Source organism: Blastomyces dermatitidis, assembly GCF_000003525.1.
Source record: "Blastomyces dermatitidis ER-3 genomic scaffold supercont1.5, whole genome shotgun sequence".
NCBI lineage: Eukaryota > Fungi > Ascomycota > Eurotiomycetes > Onygenales > Ajellomycetaceae > Blastomyces > Blastomyces dermatitidis.
This window is the reverse complement of record NW_025544778.1, coordinates 4,742,905-4,766,618: the sequence shown is the minus strand read 5'-3', so window position 1 is coordinate 4,766,618 and position 23,714 is coordinate 4,742,905. Positions and strand designations below refer to the sequence as shown.

The window sequence follows — 23,714 nt, the reverse complement described above, 5'->3', positions numbered from 1 at the left end:
AACGGAGACAGTTGGGATGTGGGGAGAAGTGTGTTAGTTTCTTAATGCGAAATCATGGTTTCTTCGATTCCAAATGGACTGATCCTTTTTTCATGCTGGGCTCCAAGTTGAAAAAAAAAAAAAAAAACAAAAAAGTCGTCATCTCACCCTTCTTCAGGGGCGGGGGTGCCTCTCGCCTTTTTTCATTTCTTGCGCAAAATTGCACGCGCTCGCTATGATGATAAATAACGCTCCGTTTTGGCAGCAGGCCGAGGAGAATATCCTTGTTTTCATGTCGCACAAAGTCCCCATTATCGGACGGGATGCCGACTTTTCCAATCATGGCGTAGCGCTACTTGTCTGAGTTTCTCATGTCAGGGACTAGGACAACGGGGACCCTTTAGCAACGATCAACGCCCTGTGTGTCAACTCAGATGTGGTAGGACGGACGTCTAGGACAATGTGGCAAATTCCTCCCCATGGTCATTTTTGGTAGGCTTATCGATTGGCTCAATGCCCCTCCAAGTGTCTCAGTTGACATTTGACAATGGAGACTGATAGATCCTGTCTAGTTGTTGTGAGCTAGTCCACGACTCCGCAGATATCGACTACCAATCGTCCCGTTCCTCAAAACATTCAACCCCATATTTTGAGGCAACGGTACAGGCGAAGTTTCTTGCGGAAATACGGCATGTTTCCTCTTCTCAAATACTAGGGTCTGGCCAGAGATAAAATCTCCATGTAAGCAAGCCACCATGACTGCAACGACCAAAAAAAAAAAAAAAAAAAAAAAAAAAAAAAAAACCTTGCCCATAGGTTGGACACGCATATCCATGATTCGATCTGGCATCAAAGGAGAACGGGCAATTAGAGAAAAACAGGAAACCCCCCCCCCTCCTTCAAAGGTGTGAGGGATAGAAGGTGTAGGAACCAGAGACCTTCGATCACCAAGGGCGAATCAGAAGCTCTGCGTAGCCTTTTTTTGTGCTCCAAGGAGAAGCGGTAGATATCGCTGCTCGGGATGAAGTCAAAAGGGCGCTAAATAACCCATCCCTGGATGTTGGTAAACGGGGAGCGGCTCGTCGCCGATTTATGTAGCAGTTCTTAAACAGTGGGGCTGCCCGTTGCTTCTCCACCACAATGTCGTTGCTGCTTGCTTGCTAGCTTTGTTGAGATCTGGGGAAGATGATTTGCTTTTTTTTTTTTTTTTTTTTTTTAGCTGGTTGTGGCTGGAACACCGAAGCATGAAGTTAGTTACGAGGTGACTAAGCCACCACCATGCCCACTGAGCCGCATCTTGCGCCAAACCAAACCTCCGTTCCAACAGCATCATCACTCCTGCAAGCGGTCTTCAAGCGGCTCCAACAGCTCCATTCTTCGGATACCGCCTAGCGAGGATCCTGTGTCAATCCTGTAGGGTTCCCTTGGGATTTCTTCCTCATAGATTCCACTCAGGTAGCTCCCTGCGCACCGACTCACCAGGTTTGTGCGTCCCATCCAAGTTTCTCACGACCCTCTGCTAAGAGCAAAACCAGCCTTAAAATGATCATCTGATACTAATCTTCAGTTGATGCTGACCCCAAGCTAACTCACGATGGTTTAGATATTCGCACCTTCGGACTAGACCCTTTAGATATTATCACGGCCACTTCGTGTCTTTGTCCGCCAACCCTCCATCTCGAGATACTACTGATCACTACCACTACGCCAGCTTTCTATATCATCAGCTTCTCCTTGCTAGTATACATTATTAATTATTATACCGGGGCAGCACCAGACACGGGGTAAGTTTACCGTGGCCTAATGAAAATGGAATGGAGCGCTTCTGGGATCTCGGCAACACTACCCCTCCCCCCCCCCCCCCCCCCCCCCCAAAAACCCCCACACCGCCCTAAGCACCACGTACTTCTAACGTACTTCTATAGCTTGTCCAATGAATATAATAATAACCATCTGACCAACAGCTACCCCCACACCACACTTTCATTTTAGCTACATATTATCTGCGAGAGATATTGACTTACATATTTTGGCTCTCTGGGAGGGAGTACGTATTAGCTACGGTCTGGATTTGAATGCAGATCCCTCGGGACGAAGCGAGCCGATACCTACCCGTTTTATTGAATGACGTCGGGCGTTTCTGTTTGAACGAAGTCGGAAAATAAGAAGCTTAAGTACGGAAACCGTGCAAAACAGCAAATCAACGTTGAAAACCACGCCAACGGTTATCGAAAAAGATGGCGTCCGCCTCGTTTCGTGACTCCATGAATTCCATGGGATGGGCACGGAGGGAACCGGATACCGCATCTACAAATCGCACAGCCTCGAACTCTGTATTCTCGAACCTTCAATCACTTAACCCTTTTGCGAATCGGGGTTATGTTCAGCTTCCTGCGCAAGACGATTCAGCTGCACCCTTACCGGCCCCAACAAGGCGAGAAGAGGACGAAACATGGTTTTCATGTGAGTCTCATGACACACCTTCCTGATGTAGATGTCTTGACTATTTCATGCCATCTCTATGGTCAGCGTACAAGTGACACACCTCAGTTCCTGCGTCCGCACAGACTCACATGCATGTTCCACCGTGGAGTTACCCTCTCAACCTCAAATTCACAAACGATGCATTGCTCTCGGCTTCCTATTCGCGGTTTTCGAATGATGCTAACATCTCTGCTTTTGCTACGCAGTGACTCGATGGGACCGAATGCTGATATTTGCTGGGTGTAATATTGGTGCTCTTGTCTGCTTTAGTATATGCATAGGGCTCATATTATTCCCTCTAATGTTCAGGGCACGGAAGTTTGCAGTTCTGTAAGTTTAATTTTTATTTCAGAAGCACCCCCCCTTTTCCCTAAAAGCTGCCTTGAACTCTTTCAGCAATGACGTATGCGGCCGAGTTTTGCCCACCCACACAAAGTAATATGTTTACGAAAGGGCTGCATTCCCTCAGTTCTTGAACAACCACTATGCGATTACCAGCATCAGCTTGTTGACCCTGCTCTCACTCCATGTCATTCCTGGCGTACCTTGTCATCTACTATTCAATCCGGGCCGGTCTCCGAGATGCTCCACTTTCCCTTGGGCGTGTTAGAGCTATCATACATCCGGTTGCGGTTTTAGATGTCTCATATCTAAGGTTATAGCTAACACTTTTGCTTTTTTAAGGTGGTCTGTGGGATCCGTCCTCTTTCTCGCCTCCTGGGCTGTTCTCATGGGACCTGTGGCATATGTCAAGCATTTAGCATCCGGGCCTCGCCTTCCGTTCACCGGCGCATACTTCGCATCGATCGGCTTGACTCTCTACTTTGCTATCGGAGTAAGTCCACTTTTTTAGTCTGCATATTCCGGATTTTCATTCATATTTCCCCATTGGGAAAGTCTTCACACAGTTTTTCCGTTTTGCGATTTATCCATTGCTCTTCTTTTCAGAAATTCGCATCTTCTAAATTTCCCTTAGCCTGCTCTTCTGTCCCACCTGCTACTCTCTTTTGGGTGACCCAACTGTTACATTCTCAGCTCTACTTGCATTTCATTTATTCCTCATGCATTTCGTGGCAAAAACAGTGCCGTCGGGAGGCGGAAGTGATTGGCGCCCAAATCCGTATATTCCGTCTCCTGGTCCCCTTCCCCCCTTCCCCCCTTCCCAATTCCCCTTGACCCCTCTCACTTTCCCTTCCTCCCTAATCTTGCATTATCATACAAATCCTAAAGGGCATGGGCCGTTCCGCCCTATCCGTACCAATCTAAATCCATATCCACGACGAGTCATCTGCTAACCTTTTGAGTTTCAATCTCGCCCCCGCGCAGCTCCACTCCACACTTCTCACCTTGATATCCAGCATTTTTCAACTCGTCGCGCTCGTTTGGTATCTCGTGAGTTATTTCCCCATGGGCAGCACGGGCTTGAGACTAGCAACGCGAGTTGGGGGAGGTAGGGTTGCGGCTTGGATGAGTGATTGAGGAAATAGAGGCAAGAGGGAGAGAATGTGAAAGCGAGGGGCAGCGTAATGAATGCAAATGTAATACTACTTTCGAATTTTTCCCTTCGAGCTGACATGCTCTTCTTGCAAAGGCTACGTTTACTAAACCATCCTATAGTTTCTATATACCCCTGTTATTGCTCATTTGCCATCCATTTATCTTCCTCATTTCCTTTCCAGTATTGTTTTCTGTTAAACGGTTGGAATGGGGTAAACGCTGCTCCCATACTACAATTTTGGATGGGGATTTCCTTTTCTTTTTCTCTTTTTCTCCTTTTCTCCTTTTTGCTCCGACATCCTCATGTTCCCCCTTTGCCATAATGGATTTGGTAAATTCGCGATACCTTTGATAGACAGGCACATACACACATACATACAGCACCAATACATAAAAAATCGTGACTGTCCCAATCATATATCTTGGTATTTTAAGGCGAAACCTGTTGATTCCACTGGGGTATGTGTAAGTTTAAATTCATATTTCCTCCACTCCAATATCGCCATTTCACCTGAATAACGGGATTGTGGTGGAATAATCCGCTCGTTCAGTGATTTCCCGAAAATTCAGATTCTATCCCCCCTTGTAATCATACCAATCCCGTATTTTCATATCATGGAGTCGCAAGACTTAACACAGATGAAAAGTGAAGTAAAAATATCATACTCGTTAGCAGCACGACCCATTCCAGCCATTCTACTCGCCCATTTAAATTTCGCCTACCAGATAAACAAGGCTTGAATTGCAGGGAATCAATATATCCTCACCTTTCGATGAGATAAGTTGTGTAAGGGGGAAAGCACGTATATCATAAGGAATAAAGTGCCTATTTATAAAAAGAAAATCACACACAACGTTTCTCCGTTTAGCCTCTAGTAAAAGAGTAATTCGCCGTACCGCTTCCCCCTCTTTCCCTTCCCCCCCCGTTCTATCTCCCTGGCTCTCTACTACCGCCTCAACACCTCCCCAACACTCCCCTCTAGTACCGTGACACAAGACACCTCAGCCTCCCAAATCCCCGTCTCGCCTCCAGCCCCAACCTCTAACCAACGCTTCAACAAGTCATTGCTCTCCTTCGGCTTCACCTCGGGCGTAGCCGTGCCGATCGTGATATGCGGAATCTCATTCGCGCACGGCCACGAGTCCCCATCCCGCGGTACAATGCGCGCGACAAATGCCATGATTCTGTCGTCCCAAACTAGCCGCTCGACGCGGACGCGGGTGGAGCCTAGGGTTGGGGTTTCGAGGACGTAGCCGTTTGTCGGGTTGGGTTGTTGTTTTTGGATGGCGGCTTTGTAGAGGTTTGCGTAGTAGGTCCAGATGTCTGGGTCGGTTGGTTGGGAGGCGCGGTGGATTAGGGTCACGTGGAATGAAGGTTGGATGCGACGGGAGTTTTTAAGGTGGTTGTATAGTTTCATTTTTTCGGGTGGTGTTGAAGGCGGGAAGAGGGAGGAGAGTAGGGTGGTTATTTGGCTGGTATTGAAGGAGATGTTAAAGTAATCTATGCGTCTGACGAGCTGGTCAGGGGATTCTCGTGGTGCTGGTTTCGAGAACCTGTTGGTGTTCGAGAATCTGAGGTCGTGTTTTGTGTCGACTTTGTAGTTTTTCATGGCTTCATCGATGGCGTTGTCTAGGTCAGATGAGGTTGGCAGTTTGCCGTCCATGAGCTTTGGAAATGAGGAGTGTATAGCTGAGATGACCTTCTCCAGGTTTTCACGGGAGGAGGCGGTTACATCCAGATCTATCACTTCATCAAACCCGTCGTCAGGGTCGCGGTCTGTGTCGATGGCTTCAAACCGACTCAAAAAGCCTTCCATAATAGAAATGACCGAGTCTCTGTCTTTGCTACTGGCCTGGATTGTCTGGTGGTTATCCCCTCGTTCTAGTACTCTTGCCTGCGTAACTTTTCTAATATCATTCAGCAATATTTGTTTGGGCTCATGGACATAGTGGAGGGCAACAAATTTAGCCTTAGGTATGGCTCGTTGAACATCGTCAATGATCTGGTTCCTTTCCCGTCTTTGGTGATTGTTGCGATCTGCAATGACGACTTTATGCGTTGCAAGCGAACTGGTTACCTCTTGTGCAAATCTTTTTGGGCGGTTCTTCTGTCCCTGAATATTATCATTCTGGATATGTCCCCAGCCAAATAACTTCACAAGGGCGAGGGCTAGAGTGGTTTTACCACATCCAATTGAGGCGACTGGTACTAAGACGATATCTTGTGTCACGTTAGCAAGAGGCGAAGTCGCATCTCCTTGGGCTATTTCCATGGCAATGATCTCTGAACCCTTCAGCCCTCTCTCTTTCAAGAAGCCATCTCTCATTGCGATAATGCCGTGGTTTTGGTTGTAGAGCTTCGCAAGCATAGGATCCTTGGCAAGCTGCCTCTTTGCGTAATCAAGATATTCTTCTGTGATAGCCACATGCTTCTTGATTTTTGGTTGCCTTCCTCCAATCACTGCCTTGGTGGCTTCGCGCCACTGCCTGTACATGAGGTATGGTTCTTCAAACTTGTACTTGAAGAACCAGTCTCTGTATGGACTGACACCCCCTTCACTTATTTGACACCGGACAACAAAACCTTCGGTGTCCCTACCATCCCACGATCCAGTCTCTGCGCATTTATCTAAGAAAGTCTTCACTTCGGAAACGGAATCTTTCTCGAGGTACTTCGCCTTCTTAAATCCCCATTCATCAGCAAATCTGTGAACATCACGGCTAGGCAGGGTAGCGAATTCGGAGACATTGTAGTTGAGGCCGTGGAGGTAGATGCCAGACGCCTCCTCATCATAGGGGAGAACATGCTCCTCAAAGCTGTCGTCACAAAGCTCCCCAACAGCAGTTAGATTACTGCCTCTCAGTGCCTTGGCCAAATCCTCCATCGTCTTACCAACGGAGGCTACATGCCGCTTCACCCAGTTTTCACCAGCAACAGCGTGGCTGAGGTTGACATCGGCTCTAGCGCCTGTTGAGTGTTTGCTGCATACCAGCAGAGTGCCATCCTCCAAGCCAGATATGAAAATAATGCAGCCATTTTCTTTAACGCTTAACTCATATGGCCCTCGAGTATTGCGCTCAATATTTCTCCACCGTGTCGAGGTAACTTCCTCCACGTTGAAAAACTTGTCGTATCCTCGAACGGCGATTTCATACTGATTGTTCCTGTTCTTGGTCGTAAAGAGACCGCGAGCATAGGTTGGCATGTCATCCCGTTTGTAATCCCAATCCTGGAACCTCCATGAGTCCACGTTGATATCTGACCCCGCGACTGGAAAGGTGCTCTTCTTGCAGGAGAAGGTCTTCTTTCCTGGTTGCTTTTTCTTTCCGCTCGCGGCCTCTAACGTGTGAACAAGCTGGGTGACCTCATTAACGTCTTGTTGAACCATGATTCCGATCTGCGAAATGAATATTCAAACGGGAAAAGGATCAAGCTGTTGGGAGGGGGGAAATGGGAGGTTAAAGAGGCGAAGCGGGGCAATTCTAGTACAACAGCAAAGGGTTCTGCAATCTTGCCACTCGAGTTGATGGAAAAGATCTATGAATCAGTTTACTAGAAATTCCTAGGCAGATAATGCAAGCGAATGAGTTGTAGTTGGCTGCCTATTTCCTGAGCTGATGATGCTAAATCCGAAGTTTCGAGGTTCTTAATTGATGGAGCTCTAGCAGCTACTAACTAAATCCGGCTTTTTTTTTTTTTTTTTTTTTTTTTTTTTTTTTTTTTTTTTTTTTTTTGGCGGTGGTGCTCAACCCAAAACCATTATTAGTTCAGTTTAACCAGTTCTCATTATTCACAGCCCTGTGATTTGTATATTATTTTCTAGTAGAAGGAGATATCCGCATCTCATTATGTCCTCCGCTCAGCCCAATATCTACACGCTTGCAGCAGACAATTCGCCCTCCCTCCTCCCGCTCCTTCGGTCCAACCCCGCCTTAGCTTCGTCCCAGGACGGCACTGGGTATTCCCTCCTGCACGCCGCGGCATCGTACGGCCATGTCGACCTGCTCCGCGCGCTCGTCCAAGAACTCCAGGTAAACGTAAACCTAGTCGACGAGGATGGAGAAACCTGTCTTTTTGTCACGGAGTCCGTCGATGTGGCCCGCTGCTTGATCGAGGAACTTGGTGTGGATAGGGAGCACAAGAATCACCTTGGACTGAAGGCTGAGGAGTCAATTGCCAGTGATGGGGAATACCCACAATTGATCGAATACCTACGGGGCAGCCAGACTACAGACGGCCAGGACCAACTACTGAATTCATCTACAACGATTCCGCCTAACGTGACGGTAAATGTTGGAAGCATGCCTGACCCAGCTGCAATCGGAGATGAGGTGGTGGACCCGGAATTCAAGAGGAGGATTGAGGAGCTTGCTGCAAAGGAAAATATTCACACTGAAGAAGGACAGCGGGAACTTCGTCAATTAGTGACGGATGCAATTAGAGGGGTGAATGCAGAAACACAGGAGCGGGACGTTAGACGACGGACTGAATAGAGGGCGGTATTTCACGCTTTACGAATGCTGGACATATACCACTTGAAATCCAGCGCATGCACACAGTACATGATAGATGCTAAATACAACAATACACCGAACCCGTATACAGTGCCAGCCATAGTTTACAGCCTTATCAACGGACTTTGGAAGCTTGGAGTGCTTGAAACCTCTTTTTGACTTTTCTTCCACAGCTTCCAAAAATTTGATCAGGTGACATCACAGTCACCACCACTAACAATCAATCCGTCAATCAACCAACCCTCCTCACCAACAACCATCCCATTCTTCCACTGCCACGGACATTTATCATGTCTCTACCACCTGTACCGTATTCTACGCTCTCCTCCTCATATCCGGGGAATCCTCCAGGCTCCAACCCTTCCCTCGACACCGAAACCCCTCCCCCACCGCCGCCGAAACCAACCAGCCATGAAGCCAGCCGCAAGGGAACGCCCCATGCTGGCTCCCCGCTACCTTTTCCTCCCCCATTATCCAGCTCCGCAGCTCGAGAGCCTTCTACTACCCAGGGCCAACCAGGTCACCATGGAGATCCAGCTACAGCACGCCCACCCGATTCCTTACCAGATGATGCATTCTCCGCCGACAAGCTTCCACAACCGCCAAACGTAGAGGACGGCTGGCTCCCAGATGCTCTGAAAGATAAATCGTACGTTGATTATCCCAAACACATGCCGCCTCGCAAACCTTTAACTAACCAAGCCACACACATACACATACACAGAACCCCGGACCTCCACTCCATCCTCCAAAACCCCACCCTCCTCCACGCCCTTGCAACCACCCACTCTTCCTACGCAGCTACACAAGCCCACCTCACGACCCTCCTAACCGCCAACAAAAAACTAGCCACCCACCTCCTCTCCCTCGAAACACACCTACACAACCTCCGCGCCTCCACCGAATCCCTTCTCCTCCACCACCAATCCCTCGAACTCTCCTGGCGCAAGAAGCAGGGCGAGCTTGACACTGCCTTGGAGCCATGGTCACCTAAGGCGTTATATCAGCGCCTCGTGGCGGGCATTGCGGAGCAAGAAGCTGTGTGTCGAGCGGTTGAGGAGAGCTTTTTGGAGAGTGAGCAGGGTAGTGAAGAGAAGGCGACTGAAAGGGAGGTTGTGGAGTGGGTTAGGAGGGTTAGGACGGAGGGGGCGAGGTTGGAGAATAGGAGGGAAATGAGGGCTAGGTGGGATGAAGGGAGGGTGGGGGGCTGGAGATGAACGGGTGTCGCTCGATAAGTTTGATGGGCGTTGAGTGAAACTTGGCATGGTTTGGGAGCTTTACGTTTTTTCACGGAGTTTAGGTAGCTTTCATATATTTGGATCTTACCAGAGGTTGGACGGCATATAATATCCCAACCAATTGTGTGTTATATGAGCTGGCATTAGGAGAAAACCCGGCAAGGTTGAATTACACAGCACAAATACCTGTACTATACTGCGTTACTATTAAATGCCTTTTTCTAGAATGGAACATATGAAATGTACAATTGCTTTGCCCGCTCATGAAGTTAAAAGTTAACTTATATGGATATCTTAATTCCGAAAAGCATAGTAAATCAAGAAAAGCACACGTCACTGGATACCCGAAACAACATAAAATATGAATAAATATCAAATGCCAAATATCGATGAAATATCACTCCCCAATCCATAATGGGAAAAAAACCACACGTTCCTCTCAAACATTATCTCCTCCCCTCCTCACCACCCCACTTCCCGGCCTCGACGAAGGGGAATACGACGTCGCCGCCGCCGCCCCCGGCGCCCGCCCATCCTCCTCCCTTCCCTCAACAAGACACTCATGCCGCACATACCCATCAACCCCCACCCCAGCAAAGAACGCACGCTCAGGACTCCGCGCGCCCCAAGCCCAGCCCGCACCGCCCGCGCTCAGCGGCAAGTGGTACCAGCGGAACCCCAGCCAGGCGAAGAAGATGCCCAGCAGGCTGCCGAAGAGGATATCGAAGCCGAAATGGCGGTTGTCGAACCAGCGGCTAGAGGCTATGTAGGTTGCGGGGACGATTGGGACGGCGGCGAGGGCGAGGAGGTAGGTTGGTGGGGCCGCGGATTGGGCTCGGAGGGCGATGGGGGTTTGTGAGGGGTTTGTGAGGGAGGTGCTGGGGTAGGGTTCATCGAAGGGGGTTGGGTCTTTGCTGGTGCTGCGGGTGTGGTTGGCTGTGGCGGTGTATGTTGAGAAGGCAGTTTGTCGGGTATCTGGGGTATAATGTCTTGGTGCGAGGTACGGGATGGAAACGGAGAACTTTGCGCAAAACCAGAGGGTTAGGTAGGTGAGGCCTGCGAATGATACTGTGGGGTGGGAGGTATTAGTATGGGCTTCAGATAATCTAGATTTCCCACCTCTCTCGCCACAAGGATTCAAGTGCCACTTACACGAGGCGTGTCCGCTGGGAAAGCTCACAAAGCCATCCCGGGCGAGTTTCTTAGAGGTATTCTGGCAGATCGTATACGAGACGAGAAGCGGCGCGCCGTCAAGCCTTTCCCCCAGACCTCCAACCACATGCGCTGCAATATCTGACAAATTCGGATTACAGCGACTAAGCAGATCCGGTCGAGGTTTCCCGTATATGACCTTAAGAGCCTCTGTAGACGCATATGTCCCAGCATACGCGATGCCTAATCCCATCCATCCAACATTCCACTCCCACAATTTGCGTCGCCATACTGCAGCCTTGGGCGCATGTTTGGCCGCCGTGAGACCTGGGACGAAAAAAATGCTCCCGAGAAATATGATAACTGCGGGCGCGATGAGGCTAACCAGGACCAAAACGGTAACTTTAACGGTTTCATCAACGGTAAACGGGTATGATATGCTTGGGTCGGTGAGCGAGAAGGGGTTTCTGTTAGGTTCTGCGAGCTTCAAAATGCGAGCTGCGGCTGCGGTTACCCTACAATCTGCGAGTTAGCAATTCGTTTAGAAATCAAAGAAGCTGGATGAAAATGTATTCTTCCCCAGTCGATCACGTACAGTATTATTATCCAGTCTAACACATATGAAGCTATGAGCCGTTTCGAGAACTGCGAGTCACGGTGAAAGGCTGCGAGCAGGTTTGGAGGAGCCATTTGAGTTGGATTGCAAAATTGCACGGCATATGATAGTTAAATTTTGAAAAATGGGAGATCGTAGATTTATTCAGAGCGGAGAAATAGCAAGGCAGTAGTAGCCAGTGTTCAAACAGATGACAGAGGTATTACAGATAGAACAAAGCTGAGAGAGACTGTCTGTCCGTGTTGCGCTGCAGATCTAGAGCTCTCCAGGAATATAGTCACCACGCAAGGGTAAATAAATATTTAGGCAGATCGGCGCTTACAATAGCCGCCCAGAACTCGAGATTCGAGGGGTTAACGTTAGGGCAGTAATGTATTTTTAGTGGAATCCGATCTATAGCGACATACGGAGTATTTGGGTCAACCTGGGCGCAGTTCCTTGGGATCAACTTGGGTACCAAATTTCTCGTCATCATCTCCTTCTGGCCTCTTATAATAAACCTTACCACAAATCATGCCTTCCGACAATCCTCTAGCTCCAGCTACTACTAACACTTATTTATCATCATGGAGTCCTCTCGAGACGGGACTGCTCCTCAAATCGACCCGCCATGGAAAACCACCTACCTCTTCGTCTACGGCTCCCTCATGGACCTCGACGTCCTCCAACATGTCCTAGCTCTCCCCAGTCCTCCGCCGCCTCTCCGCGCCGCAAAGCTCAGAAACTACAAAATGAAGATGTGGGGTCCCTATCCCACTCTCATCCCCAAGCCCTCCAGCTCCAATGGTAGCAGAACGGAGGGTGGGGAAGGTGTCGATGCTGCTGCTGATGATGATGCTATTCCCGGCAAGCTCTATCTAGTCGAACACCCGGCGCAATTCACACTGCTGGAGAGATATGAGACGAAAGCGTACGCCTGGCGCCGCTGTGTTGCGGAGTTTACCGATGATAACGGTAGCACTTCTACAACGGAGCAGAGCGGGTTCGAGTGTCGGACATTTGTCTGGGCAGGGGATCCTGATAGTTCTGAACTATCCGATGGACCTGTATTTGACTTGGAGAGGTATCAGAAGCATTTTAAGCCAAAGTTTTTGACGAGATGACTTCCTTGAGGGATTTTTATCCGTTTCATGGTGGAGTATATTGGCTCTCATTGTCTCAGGGAGTTGATAGGGATATCTCCGAAGGTGGTGTAAGACATGTCTGTTGAGTATGTTCTTCAGTCTTCCCTCCCTGACGATCGATGGACTTATGCATGTACATGTGCGTGAATAGCAGGCAGCTAAAAGATGCTAGCAGCTGTGTTCAAGCTGTGTCAAAACGAAAGCTTTCAGTGAATTACTATATATTTACTTATACATGCGATGACAGTAACACCGGGCATGGTTTTTGCCGGATCAATGGTCTCCCCAAACACACCAATCTGCCCTGCCGCTATCTCACTTCTACTTGCCCTCCAAATCCGTGAAGAAGCTATACCCAAAACCCTCACTTGAATCGTTAAAGCGTAGCTTCTTATCAATGCCGTCAATCTGCTTGACATATTTAGGATTGAGACGGAAATCAGATTGCAAGTTCTGCAGGATGCGTTCTGGCGTCTTGGACTTGACGAGCACGGAGTGGCCGCGCGCAATTCCCCATGCTAAAAGAGAGAGGGAAAATAGAGGATATCCCAGTCAGCGAAAATATTGCAACGACCGCAGTCGATATAAAGAAATCGAATTCACACATACCTAGCGCAACCTGCGCACACGTCTTCTCAGTTTTCTCCGCCACCTCCTTCAGAACAGGATCATCAAGCATCCGCCCCACCTTCTCCCGATTATAAATCTCATTCTGATTACCCAGTGACGAATACTGTGTAATATGAATTCCCTTGCTAGCGTGGAACTTTACGAATTCCTCCTGCTGGAGCCAGGGGTGCAGTTCCATCTGGTGAACGGCGGGCACAATGGAGCTGTTAGCGAGCAGTCGCTCGACCTCCGCCTTGGAGAAGTTGGAGATCCCTATCGCCTTGGTTTTGCCGGATTGCTGGAGCTTTTCCATTGCTTTGTATGTCTGGTGCGTTTGTAAGTATACTTAATAGTATAAAATTTGGAATTCCCCTGGGGTAGATGGGGAGGTTTGGGGTTCCGAGAGGCCAGTAGGAGGAGGTGGTGGGGATGCGGGGAGAAACACATACATCAACATAATCAATCTTCGCAATCTTCCGCTTTCCCTGTTCATCCTGGGGAAACAGCTCGTCCCCACGCGCAAAGGCAACGGGCCAATGCATGAGATAAAGATCCACATAGCTCACGCCCAGATCCTTCAGTGACTGGCTAAGAGCGGCGTCGACGTCGTCTGGGTGGTGTTTGTTATTCCACAGCTTGGAGGTGATGAAGATTTGGTCCCGGGGAATTCCGCATTTTTTCAATGCACGGCCGATGGCGGCTTCGGTTCCGTAGCTATAGGGTTTTTGTTTACGACGTTGGTCAGCTAGCTACCTAGCTTATATTTATTTTGGGAGGGTGGTGTTGAAAAAGGGGGCCGCGGGATGAAATGTTAATTCGATTGCTCTTACATGGCTGCTGTATCGATATGGCGGTACCCGGCTTCCAGCGCGGTCAGCACAGCTTTCTCCTGCGCATCCTCGTCTTGCCAAGTCCCCAGGCCTATAGCTGGGATGTAGGCGCTGGTGTTGAGCTTGAATTTTGTGGGTGAGGCGGCCATGGTTTGTTTAATGGTCCAATTAGAGTATGGGATATGCGTATGGGATAGAAACCAAAAAAGAGGAATTCAATTGAGGTTAAGTAAGATGTTGCTTCATTCAGTTGGAAGCTGGGAAACTCCGGTACTGGTTATGACGTCCATATGAGCAGCGTCTCTCAACAACAAAAAAATTCAATCTTCTTCTAAGCACCACTTTGACTTGTTGCGTCTTTGAAAAAGGTATTTGTTTCCCCATAACTAATCTAACTATTTCTATTGGGGCAAAGGATGCTTAAACGGGGGAAAAAAGGGAGGGAGATCGAAACTTCGAAGCCACTGTGATGTCATGAAATTCACCTCATAATTGGAACGTCATCACTGCAGTCTCATCATGCCGTAGTGAGGTACAAAGTTATAGTTATAGAAGAGATCCATGCAACCATGAAGCTGCTCAAATTCTCGCCAAAAAATAAAATGACTGAAAGAGAGAAAGGTGGAAGAAAAGAACGTTCCGGTATGAATGAGCTCCTGAGGGCAAGATATCTCATTCTGTCCATGTCTCTAGGCCGAGGTTTTCATTTTGTTATGAGGTTAAATCCCCACGTTTAGGGAGAAGCAAAAAAAGACTGCTTACCTATTGTATTATTATTAGTTATTGTTATTTCTGATGCGAGCAGGCGGGTGCCGGAATTTGTTGGACCGGCAGTTTCTTTTTTTCTCTTTTTTCTCTTCTTTTTTCTTTTTCCCTTTTCTGGCATCATCTGTATGGAACCTTACGGGGAGCTTCTCGACTCTGCTGCGTCCTATATAGTATAAATTGTTGCAGAATCTCGGCAGCCCTACGCATATTAATAATACGTTACCCATTGACTATTGGTGTACTCCCGGTCAAAATACCAAAATACACAGCCTCGTTGTGGCAACCCGCAGTAGCCGTAATGTTTGACCATTTTCCCCTAGCGCAACATGGCAAATGCTATATAGCCCTCCCTCCTGGCCCCTCAAACGGCCCCGAATGCCACGTTGCTCTGCGTTAAAAAGGAAAGGTTCTCGAATCTTTCGGGGTTCGAGGTTCGGCTGAATTAGCTGTACAAGGGCCGTACGTCTGGTTGTCTCCTCTCTATAATTATTTACATTCAGTAACGGCATACCTTGGGGGGGTGGATCTACTTGGCAAAAGCCACCGAATTCATAAATACAGGTCTCATGCAAAGCCTCTAACCATAATAAGCAATTTTCGTGCGAGAAGGTGTTGCATAAGATTCCAAGTATTGATCTGACTCAATCTGAATCATGATGCAGCTCCCAAAAACGTTGATAGTGTGGCTGAGGCGGGACGTGGAGCCCACCAGACGCCCAGATTCCAACAAATAGAGGATCAATAGATGACTTGGAACGAATGATTGTGCCAAAAATAGTAATATCAGCCTATTCTCGAATTCACGGCTTCATGCGCCCATCCATCAGCAACTGGCAGCGTATTGTTCTGCAGCTTTATGTACGGTTAGGTTCGCTGGGGATGACACTCGAGCCTGTAAGAATAATTGTAGTGAGGGGGTGCAGAGGAACTTGCCCCGCTGATATAACATGATATATTGTTCTCCAGATGTTAGTTAATGCTAATGCTAATGCTAATGCTAATGCTAATGCTAATGCTAATGCTAATGCTAATGCGATCCGCAACCTCCCCATCTGTGCCCTGCGGCTTGTGTAGCTGATTGCGGGTCCTTTGGGTCTATGCAATACGCTGGTATGTTTCTCGGACACAGTGGCGTGGCAAAACCGGTCGACCGTCTCATCACCAAGGTTTCGGATTGATCAACCGCCATGAGCGAAGCGTACATGACAGAGAGCGAACAGGAGTGACCCAGGGTTGAACTTCTATTCGGTAGAAGATAGAAGCATCATACATTAGAAATGCTCAGCTTCTATGGCGGAGTGTCGCGAATCTCACATTTATTTACAGATGTTGAGCTTGACTACATTGGACAGAACCACTCCTTGTATTGTTATTAGCTGCCCCAGCCCAAAGTATGTTAATGTATCACATTTCCAAGCCACAGCCGATCCACTGGAAAGCCTGAGAAATTGTAGGAAGAAACCCCCCAGGTTGATGTTTGAGCCGCTGGTAGCTCAACACCGGATAGGAAACAGAGTCCCCACTTCTCAAGGACTCAATCTCGCCATCAGAGGATGGTGTGCCGCACCAGCCACGAATCCCGCGATTGCTAAAATACAACCAAGTCTGCAGCCTGAACTCTCCGCTGCAGAACAGGCATGAAAGCCCCTGAGCCAAGGGCGTGCTGTTCACGAGGGCTGGGGCGAATCGGGTTGCTGTGAAAACGCTAGAAATTTATATTGAAATTCCAGTACCGGATTCAAATTGTGCCGGTCCGCACCTGTAATGTGCGGTGCTTAGACCCTAAAATATAGGCATGCAATAGTGCCCAGCCAGCTGAGTCATAGGCACAATAGGTGTCAATAGAGCCCGGAACCACCCCTAAACCGCACACAAGGAGTGGTAATCTGTTTACCACTTAAATTACTAGCGTGTGCAAATACTTAATTTTCCACTCCTCCGTTATAGATATATATATACGAACCCCCCCATTTGTTCTTGGTGTTTTCTGCTATATTGTCTGTCTTCCCACTCAAGGTCAATTTATTTCCCATCCATATTCTACGCATTTCGTCTTACGTTCCGCCTACAAACCACAACTCAATACCTTCTAAATAACCATGCAATTCAAATTCTTCTCCATCCTGGCCCTGGCTGCCACTTGCGTCGTTGCGGACGAGGCCGTTGAGAAGCGTAATCTTGAGGATCAGATGTATGTACAGTACAACACATCATAACCACGTTTGCAACAAATAAATCAACAAACAAAACGAGGAAAAGAATAAAGAAGACCGCACAAAACTAACCATCTCCCTCAACAACAGCAACTCCATCGCCACCAGGCTCCAGGGCGAGTTCGGCAGCACGATAACCGCCGTCGGCAGCATCCCGCCCCAAGTCGCTTCAGCCCTCGGAACCGCCATCCCCAGGCCCACCGACGGCAACATCCAGGGCTACTTCAGCTCCCTCGTCAGTGAATTCAACGACGGCAGCCTGCCAGCCTGGTTCACCGGCCTGCCAGACAGCGCCAGGAACTTCCTCAGTTCCAAGGCCGCTGAGTTGGCTACTACCCGCCCCCCAACTCCCACCACCCCCCCCACTCCCACTGCCGACGAGTCTGGGAACCACGCACCAGCTGCCAGGCCAACCGGTGCCATGATGGGCAGCCTGGTTGGCGCTGCGGGTGTGCTGGGTCTTGCAGTTATGTTGTAAGCGGGTTGTTGTTGCTGAGATGAGACGAGACGATATGGCGGTTCGGGAATGGTTGGGGAGTCGCAGCTGGCTCTCTTTTTTCTTTCTTGCTCTAATTAATCTTCTGTGATATCCCTTGAACTCTTTGTTCTACTTTTGTCTTAAAAAATGGGCTTGAATTTTTTTTTTTTTTTTTTTCCTTTTTTTTTATTTTATACCGTACCTCTCCAGCAGAGGGGGGGGGAGGAAGAGAGGGCTGAAGATGGTATTTGATGTCCCAGGCGATTTTTATACCACTGGGGTATCTGGTTGACAGTCCTCCGTTTTTCGTCACGTTTGCTATGTCCTAATATTTTATTTGCGGGAGATGAAGGGCTAGATCATGGGCAAACGTGACCGCGATGCTTTTTTAAATAAGAAAATAAAGGAATAGAAAAAAACAATAAGAAAATACTCCCGTGCTTCTCCGAGGTCTTTCCAGTACCTCACCCACCCCTTTTTCGCATCTTCCCGACTCCCCTTGCACTCATTTTGGCTTCATATTCCTCCCACCCCTTCCCCCTCCTTTCTATGGGCTGGGTCGATACTAGCGAATGCCCCTTTCCGAATATTCAGGGTTAAAAAAGCGGATGGTTCTGATGTGATATGCACAGCGAAAGGAGGCTAGGCTGGGTGGGGGGAACGAACATTCTGAAACGCAAGGTTTGATCACGAAGGTGTATTGTATGATCTTCGACTTGGCGATAAGGATTTCTCTCTTCCAGTGAACATTCTTGCCTGGTCCTGGACGTTGTCATTTGTATTTGCCGAAACTGAGCGCACTTGGGGTAGCCATCGATGGGACAATAGCTATCCCTTGGATTTTGTTTATACTCAGGTTTGTGACGGTATGATTTGCACTGGAGGATTGGGAGTGCGAAGAGTAGGGGGGAGAGAATCAATACACTATTTGTGTACTCCGTAGTGGCATTCGAGTGCGCGTTTGGCTCGTACCGGCCTCCCGTAGCCTAGCGTTCTTCCATAAATTCTTCCGATTTTTTTTTTCACAACCGAAGCATTTCTTCTCTCCGCACAACAAATAGTTACCAACAGCTGCACATCAGAAAAGCTCCAATGAAAACTTTCTTCCAGAGCTAGAGGACTATGGATTGGGAATAATGCTCTTTACAATGCCATGGACTTTCCAAGGTTGTCTTTGCCATGTTTTCCATTTTAGCTAGGTAAGAATCTTGCAGCCTTTCTCCATCTTTTTTCTATTCTTCCCTCTTATGTGATGACTTTCCTTACAACATGAACAATCCAAATCCTATTCATCGTGACGGATGCCAATATTGCTATTGGTAAACCTCTCTGATCTACTACGCAGCTGCCCATTTATTCGCTACGTTCTTGGACATCGCTGATTGACTGACCTGTCTTCGTCTAGGAAATCTGTTCCAGTATCTCTCGTCATCTCAATGTTGATAGATATCTTGACTTTGGTGTGATCATTGAAAATAAACCAATTTGTAAAAGGTACGTTGTTGAGGCATTATCCTCCACCCTGGGAAACCATCTTTCTCTGCTATCAATCCCTCCCTCCCCTTATATGATGACCCTACGACATGCAAAGGCATTCCTCAAACTTAAGTTATCATGTGGAAACTGTCAATTTACAAGTTTCAGCCTTGTCTGATTTACAACTCTCAATCCAACACTTTTCTTTGAGCGTTTGACATATATCCACCCGTTCTAAGCAACGTTGCTAACAACGTTTTTTTCCGGGCTTTAGGTATGCTTTTGTGAAATTGTCTCATTTTTTCCTCTTGGATAAAATTGCCTTGTACCCTTGTACCTTGGGTCATGCCATTCTTATGAAGAATACTTGAACGAACGGGCGGACAGATCTGCATCCGTCGCTCCTCATCCATTACATGCTGAGCGTACAAACTCTGCTGGGTGCTGGAGTCGTCGGATCGCTTGTTGAGAATTCGTCAGCTGATTATTTTTATGACACCGCCTTTTTGCCTCGCGTGCCGCTGGTATTAGTTATGAAAGTGGAGATACAACTAACACTGCAAACTCTCTAGGTAAATTCAATACTCCCTATTCGCAATGAAGATAACCCCCCGTTTCCGTTTTCCTGGGTCTTCGCCCTAGCGGCTGTCGTCTCTTTTATGATGAGTATTATTCACACTGTTTGAACCCGGCACCATTGTGTTTGGGATATGAACGTACTTACACTGAAAATTCTGATTTAATGAGGTATGTCTAAAATAATATAATCCTTCCGTTCATTGTACATACCTGTTAGTTTGGACATTTTAGCTGACGTGTAGGCTCAAAGCCTGAGATTAGACGATACGCCATGGATTTGTTTTTGGAATATCTGTCGAGATATTTATTACCTTGGTTTTTGTATTGGCCCATCGCTAATTCACTTCGATGTGATTCTAGGGACTATCAGTAATGTAGACTATTTCATGATTGGACGGGTATGTTACCTTTGTCTTTTTCTGGCAGTGCCTCCAGTTTCCTTTTCGTTTGAAAACCACCTGATGAACTCAATTATTTCGCTGTGTTCTTCCCGAGTCTTGACTTTGAGGACAACTATCATCTTGGAGACCTGATACCCTTTTCACCATCCTTTCGACGTCTTTTTCGCTATACCCTTCGAAAATACCAATTGCCTTGCTAACATTTACGAATAAGCTTAATACTTAGGACTTCTCCCTCCGGCATTTGATTTTGAACGGCATAGCAGAGGCCCATATATATACACATTAGATAGCCACCAATTTTATATCATAATCAACAAATGTTAATATATCCATCTCCAAATTTCCCTCTAAACCACACTTCCCTTAGTACCGTACCGTACCGTAACCAGTCAACCCATGTCCACCCTCTTTCCCTCCCTCCAACTCACTCCACCCACAACCCATTCTTCTTATGATAACCCTCCAAACTCTCCCCACCAAACTTCTCAAACACACTCTTCTTCCCCTCCGGCCAGCGCACCCACTTCGGCTTCGAGTCCGCCAGTATACACACCATCTCCTCCGGCACGGGCAGGTCGGTATCAATCGCCGCGGCGAACGGGTGGATCAGCTGCGGCCAGTGCTTGTCCCAGACCCACAGCATGGTGCTACAGTTTGAGCAGAAGCTACGCTCGGAGGAGCAGGGCTCCTCGTGCGGGGTGCCGCGGTCTTTTACGGCGGTGTATTTCCTGGGAGGGGCGCGGGGGTTTTGTTAGATAAGTTTGTACAGCAGGTGTAGTAGGGTATATCAATACCTCTGTGAAGTGTAGACTGGGAGGGAGACGGCATAGGTAAAACACCTACCTAATCAACTCCTTCCCCTGAAGCACATTGAGCGAGTCGGCAATGCCGCCCAGGTTCACGCTGCCACTGTACCCACCCACCTTACGGCAAATGCTGCAGGCGCATAGCTGATATGGGACTGGCGTCTGCGAGTTGAGGGTAAATTGTACGCCGCCGCATTGGCAGCTTCCGTCGAGTTTCCTATTTTTTTTTTTCATTTGGCCGAGGAATTCATTAGATAAGTCGATCTCTTTGTAGTGTACGCCAGGTTGAATTATAACAATGAACATATGCATAGCTACTATTAAAAGAAACAAATTATGGTACACACATCGGCATATTCGATCAACAACTGCTATGGAACCCTAAAATGCGTTTTTTGTAGATAGAGTGCGGAGATCCTGCTGTGAGTCTTTTTTGAAATGTAAATTGAACCCCGTGGTGAGGAAATATCTTGATGCAATGCGCCGGATCAGGATCATTTCAGGATGCTGAATAATAATTCCTTCTCCCCGTCTAATATATTGGAAACATATGATGCTATACTGACGTCGTAGGGAGGGGTAGAATCATCAGGACTATGATAGAGCGGCACGACTTAACCCTGAGTTACGGAAGGCTGTAACTAACTATGGAGAGCTAGATCATGTATGTAGAAATAACGCAATTGTATAATTATTTTATTTCAAAGAGAATTTCATCCAGCATGTAAAATCCCCTGTTCGACTATTTTAAGGTCAGCACAAGTGATCAGGAATATAAGTTCTTTGGGGCTCAGAGACTTCCAATTATCAGCCGCTGGTCGTCTAGTTGGTTTATGGCACTGGACTGTAATATCTTGTCTGCTATCCAGGTGTCGTCGGTTCGACTCCGACCCAGCGGAGGATTGTTTCTTTTTGCCTACATTTTTTTTTTTTTTTTTTTCCTTTTCACTTCTCTTTCCTCTTTTTCCATTGTGTTTCGCATTTAAATATCTCTTCCTTCTTTTTTTCTTTCCCTTTTACATCAATGCTCTCAGTTGCTCTCTTCTGCGTTTCCACTCAAGTTTTCTTTAGTGGACGACGGTCTACTCTGTATATAGTATTGATCGGGGTGTACTCTGTACACCATACTACGCCGGATTTATATATTACTGAATAGCAGGTAGGGTAGGAACTTTGGAAAAATTTGACAGAACCCTTGAGGCAAACAAAAACAATGAAAACAAACAGCCAAAAAGTTCAAAAACAGAAAAGATAAAATTAACTCCGCTGGGTCGGAGTCGAACCGACGACACCTGGATAGCAGACAAGATATTACAGTCCAGTGCCATAAACCAACTAGACGACCAGCGGAATTTCATTGGTCAGGAGGCCACGAGAACGGCTTTCTTCCGTCTCGCGCATGCTGCGCTGTTTGCACTGTTTGCACAAGCAATACCCGGCAAGATTACTTGCAATGAATCCGTAGTTCAACAACAATCAGTTTTATATCTTTCTATTCTTTATCCATTTTTTGCATTTCCCATTACCTGCATATATCATATGCGCAAATAAAAAATACCGTTCTATATATCTTTCTTGAACATGAGTTTTGGCGGTCCCGGCGGTCGTGCCGCCAATATCAAACCTACACCGTATGTCGCCCTGGCTTTCAATTCCCAGCGCCAATATCCGCGCCTGAAAAAGGATATATATATATATGAAGCTTGCTCTAAGTTCTAATATCTGCGTGTGATGAGATAATCTTGCTAATTCGTGTTGTTACTGCTGATTTAGGCCTGAACGAGGAAGTTTTCCGCTCGATCACGATGGTACGTTTTTTGTTCCCGCTTGTGGATTTTTTGGAAAAATTATTCCCGATATATCCGCACATGCACAATTACTGATATGCCTGTTACTGACGCTATGCATATCTGACTGATAGGAGAATGCAAATACATAATCTCATCATATCTCAAGTGTCTGAGGAAAGAAGGGGGTGTCAATGATGAGCACTGTCGCAAGCTAGCCAAATCCTACTTAACCTGCCGGATGGAAAAGTATGTTTATCACGTTTCAACCCCCCTTTTGGTGCGCAGGGTGTTTATGTATTTCACCATCTGGAAGACTGACACATGACCTTAGCAATCTGATGGCGCCGGACAATTTTGAGAACTTGGGACTTGTCTTTGATGAAGGCCAGAAAAAAAATGGCACGGAAGCCGCTAGTTCCACGGCATCTTCGGACAGCAAGACTCTTGAGAGCGGGACTCCGGAGAGTAAGAAATCGTGACATCGTTTTATACTATGCTATATATTAGAGACGGAAGCGGTTACATTCCGCGTTGTATTTTGTATATAAGACATCAGTGGCGTTGTTGGCATTGCCATTGCTTTTTTTTTTTTTTTTTTTTTTTTTTTTTTTTCCTTTTGGAGTTTACGACTTGTTGCGTCTAAAGAAATTTAGATCGAGATGAAAAACTCCGCTTTTGTATGATATATCATTTTCATTGGACATATTCGAAATCATATTTCTGCAATACGCCAATTTGCGCTCATCCGAATGTGCCTTCGTGGCCGCATTATACGCCACATGCCTTCATTCCCCGGGATAGAGACAGTGCTTGCCGAGAGTCAGCCATAAGTCTAAGGCGCTTAAACTGCCCTTTACTCTAACTTAATTGTCCCTGACAGTTTCTCGGAGTACGGGTGGGACGTCGTTAGGTTACTAACATCGTTGAGCGTAGCCTCGAGGCCATCATCACCAAGCCAGGTACAGTCCGACAGACGTGGTGTTGAGCAAAATCATATGTTAGATATGGGAGTATCTCTATCACAGCGTCTCATTAATACAACCATGTCGAATTAGTCAATACTCCTAGGTGCCTCCATGTAGTCAAAATCACTGTTTTGAGACGTGTAAGAGGTTCTCTTATATACAGAATGTGTTACACGTGACTTCAGTAGCAG

The 23,714-nt window shown here is 47.3% G+C and overlaps 10 protein-coding genes and 2 non-coding genes across 16 annotated transcripts; 7 read left to right on the top strand and 5 right to left on the bottom strand.

Annotated features, from left to right (window-relative positions):
- Nucleotides 1–112: 112 nt before the first annotated feature.
- On the top strand, nt 113–4,536 carry BDCG_05556 (SFT2 domain-containing protein). 3 transcript variants are annotated; one of them, XM_045421244.1, is made up of 7 exons: nt 113–471; nt 552–1,465; nt 1,583–1,763; nt 2,038–2,442; nt 2,670–2,793; nt 3,148–3,298; nt 3,790–4,373. In XM_045421244.1, the coding sequence occupies exons 4-7, from the start codon at nt 2,217–2,219 to the stop codon at nt 3,940–3,942; spliced, it is 654 nt and encodes a 217-aa protein (XP_045277172.1). In that variant the 5' UTR covers nt 113–471; nt 552–1,465; nt 1,583–1,763; nt 2,038–2,216; the 3' UTR covers nt 3,943–4,373. The 3 variants fall into 3 exon arrangements, with proteins under 3 accessions (XP_045277172.1, XP_045281301.1, XP_045281300.1); XM_045421246.1 differs by lacking the exon at nt 113–471 and having other exon boundaries at nt 1,165–1,461; nt 3,790–4,536; XM_045421245.1 differs by lacking the exon at nt 113–471 and having other exon boundaries at nt 1,165–1,461; nt 1,944–2,442; nt 3,790–4,536.
- BDCG_05555 (tRNA ligase) lies at nt 3,663–8,679 on the bottom strand. The gene is made up of 2 exons (XM_045421243.1): nt 8,177–8,679; nt 3,663–8,115 (listed from the first exon to the last, which is right to left on the bottom strand). Exon 2 carries the CDS (start codon nt 7,347–7,349, stop codon nt 4,908–4,910), a length of 2,442 nt encoding a protein of 813 aa, XP_045277171.1. The 5' UTR covers nt 7,350–8,115; nt 8,177–8,679; the 3' UTR covers nt 3,663–4,907.
- On the top strand, nt 7,810–8,454 carry BDCG_05554 (ankyrin repeat protein; the record flags this gene model as incomplete). Its single annotated transcript, XM_045421242.1, has 1 exon — nt 7,810–8,454. One exon carries the CDS (start codon nt 7,810–7,812, stop codon nt 8,452–8,454), a length of 645 nt encoding a protein of 214 aa, XP_045277170.1.
- Nucleotides 8,680–8,765: 86 nt separating the features above from the next.
- Nucleotides 8,766–9,692, top strand: BDCG_05553 (uncharacterized protein; the record flags this gene model as incomplete). Its single annotated transcript, XM_045421241.1, has 2 exons — nt 8,766–9,124; nt 9,200–9,692. The coding sequence occupies 2 exons, from the start codon at nt 8,766–8,768 to the stop codon at nt 9,690–9,692; spliced, it is 852 nt and encodes a 283-aa protein (XP_045277169.1).
- Nucleotides 9,488–12,510, bottom strand: BDCG_05552 (PAP2 domain-containing protein). Its single transcript, XM_045421240.1, has 3 exons — nt 11,461–12,510; nt 10,866–11,380; nt 9,488–10,781 (listed from the first exon to the last, which is right to left on the bottom strand). Exons 1-3 carry the CDS (start codon nt 11,553–11,555, stop codon nt 10,153–10,155), a joined length of 1,239 nt encoding a protein of 412 aa, XP_045277168.1. The 5' UTR covers nt 11,556–12,510; the 3' UTR covers nt 9,488–10,152.
- BDCG_05551 lies at nt 11,841–15,818 on the top strand. Of its 3 annotated transcripts, XM_045421239.1 has the most exons (3): nt 11,841–12,691; nt 12,853–13,148; nt 13,215–15,191. In XM_045421239.1, the coding sequence occupies exon 1, from the start codon at nt 12,048–12,050 to the stop codon at nt 12,582–12,584; it is 537 nt and encodes a 178-aa protein (XP_045281299.1). In that variant the 5' UTR covers nt 11,841–12,047; the 3' UTR covers nt 12,585–12,691; nt 12,853–13,148; nt 13,215–15,191. The 3 variants fall into 3 exon arrangements, with proteins under 3 accessions (XP_045281299.1, XP_045277167.1, XP_045281298.1); XM_045421238.1 differs by having other exon boundaries at nt 12,853–15,191; XM_045421237.1 differs by having other exon boundaries at nt 11,895–15,818.
- BDCG_05550 (alcohol dehydrogenase (NADP+)) lies at nt 12,552–15,288 on the bottom strand. The gene is made up of 3 exons (XM_045421236.1): nt 14,045–15,288; nt 13,664–13,928; nt 12,552–13,539 (listed from the first exon to the last, which is right to left on the bottom strand). The coding sequence occupies exons 1-3, from the start codon at nt 14,191–14,193 to the stop codon at nt 13,045–13,047; spliced, it is 909 nt and encodes a 302-aa protein (XP_045277166.1). The 5' UTR covers nt 14,194–15,288; the 3' UTR covers nt 12,552–13,044.
- Nucleotides 15,819–15,881: 63 nt separating the features above from the next.
- On the top strand, nt 15,882–21,156 carry BDCG_05549 (uncharacterized protein). Its single transcript, XM_045421235.1, has 5 exons — nt 15,882–17,003; nt 17,116–18,702; nt 18,909–18,997; nt 19,919–19,956; nt 20,174–21,156. The coding sequence occupies exons 1-2, from the start codon at nt 16,912–16,914 to the stop codon at nt 17,501–17,503; spliced, it is 480 nt and encodes a 159-aa protein (XP_045277165.1). The 5' UTR covers nt 15,882–16,911; the 3' UTR covers nt 17,504–18,702; nt 18,909–18,997; nt 19,919–19,956; nt 20,174–21,156.
- BDCG_05548 (uncharacterized protein) lies at nt 19,821–21,497 on the bottom strand. Its single transcript, XM_045421234.1, has 3 exons — nt 21,116–21,497; nt 20,806–20,985; nt 19,821–20,690 (listed from the first exon to the last, which is right to left on the bottom strand). Exons 1-3 carry the CDS (start codon nt 21,121–21,123, stop codon nt 20,387–20,389), a joined length of 492 nt encoding a protein of 163 aa, XP_045277164.1. The 5' UTR covers nt 21,124–21,497; the 3' UTR covers nt 19,821–20,386.
- An 82-nt stretch (nt 21,498–21,579) lies between these two features.
- BDCG_17142 lies at nt 21,580–21,667 on the top strand. Its single transcript has one exon. It is a non-coding gene; the product is annotated as a tRNA-Tyr (tRNA).
- Nucleotides 21,668–21,771: 104 nt separating this feature from the next.
- On the top strand, nt 21,772–23,712 carry BDCG_05547 (cytochrome c oxidase assembly protein COX19). Its single transcript, XM_045421233.1, has 4 exons — nt 21,772–22,399; nt 22,542–22,576; nt 22,690–22,804; nt 22,890–23,712. Exons 1-4 carry the CDS (start codon nt 22,350–22,352, stop codon nt 23,035–23,037), a joined length of 348 nt encoding a protein of 115 aa, XP_045277163.1. The 5' UTR covers nt 21,772–22,349; the 3' UTR covers nt 23,038–23,712.
- On the bottom strand, nt 22,031–22,118 carry BDCG_17141. Its single transcript has one exon. It is a non-coding gene; the product is annotated as a tRNA-Tyr (tRNA).
- Nucleotides 23,713–23,714: the final 2 nt, after the last annotated feature.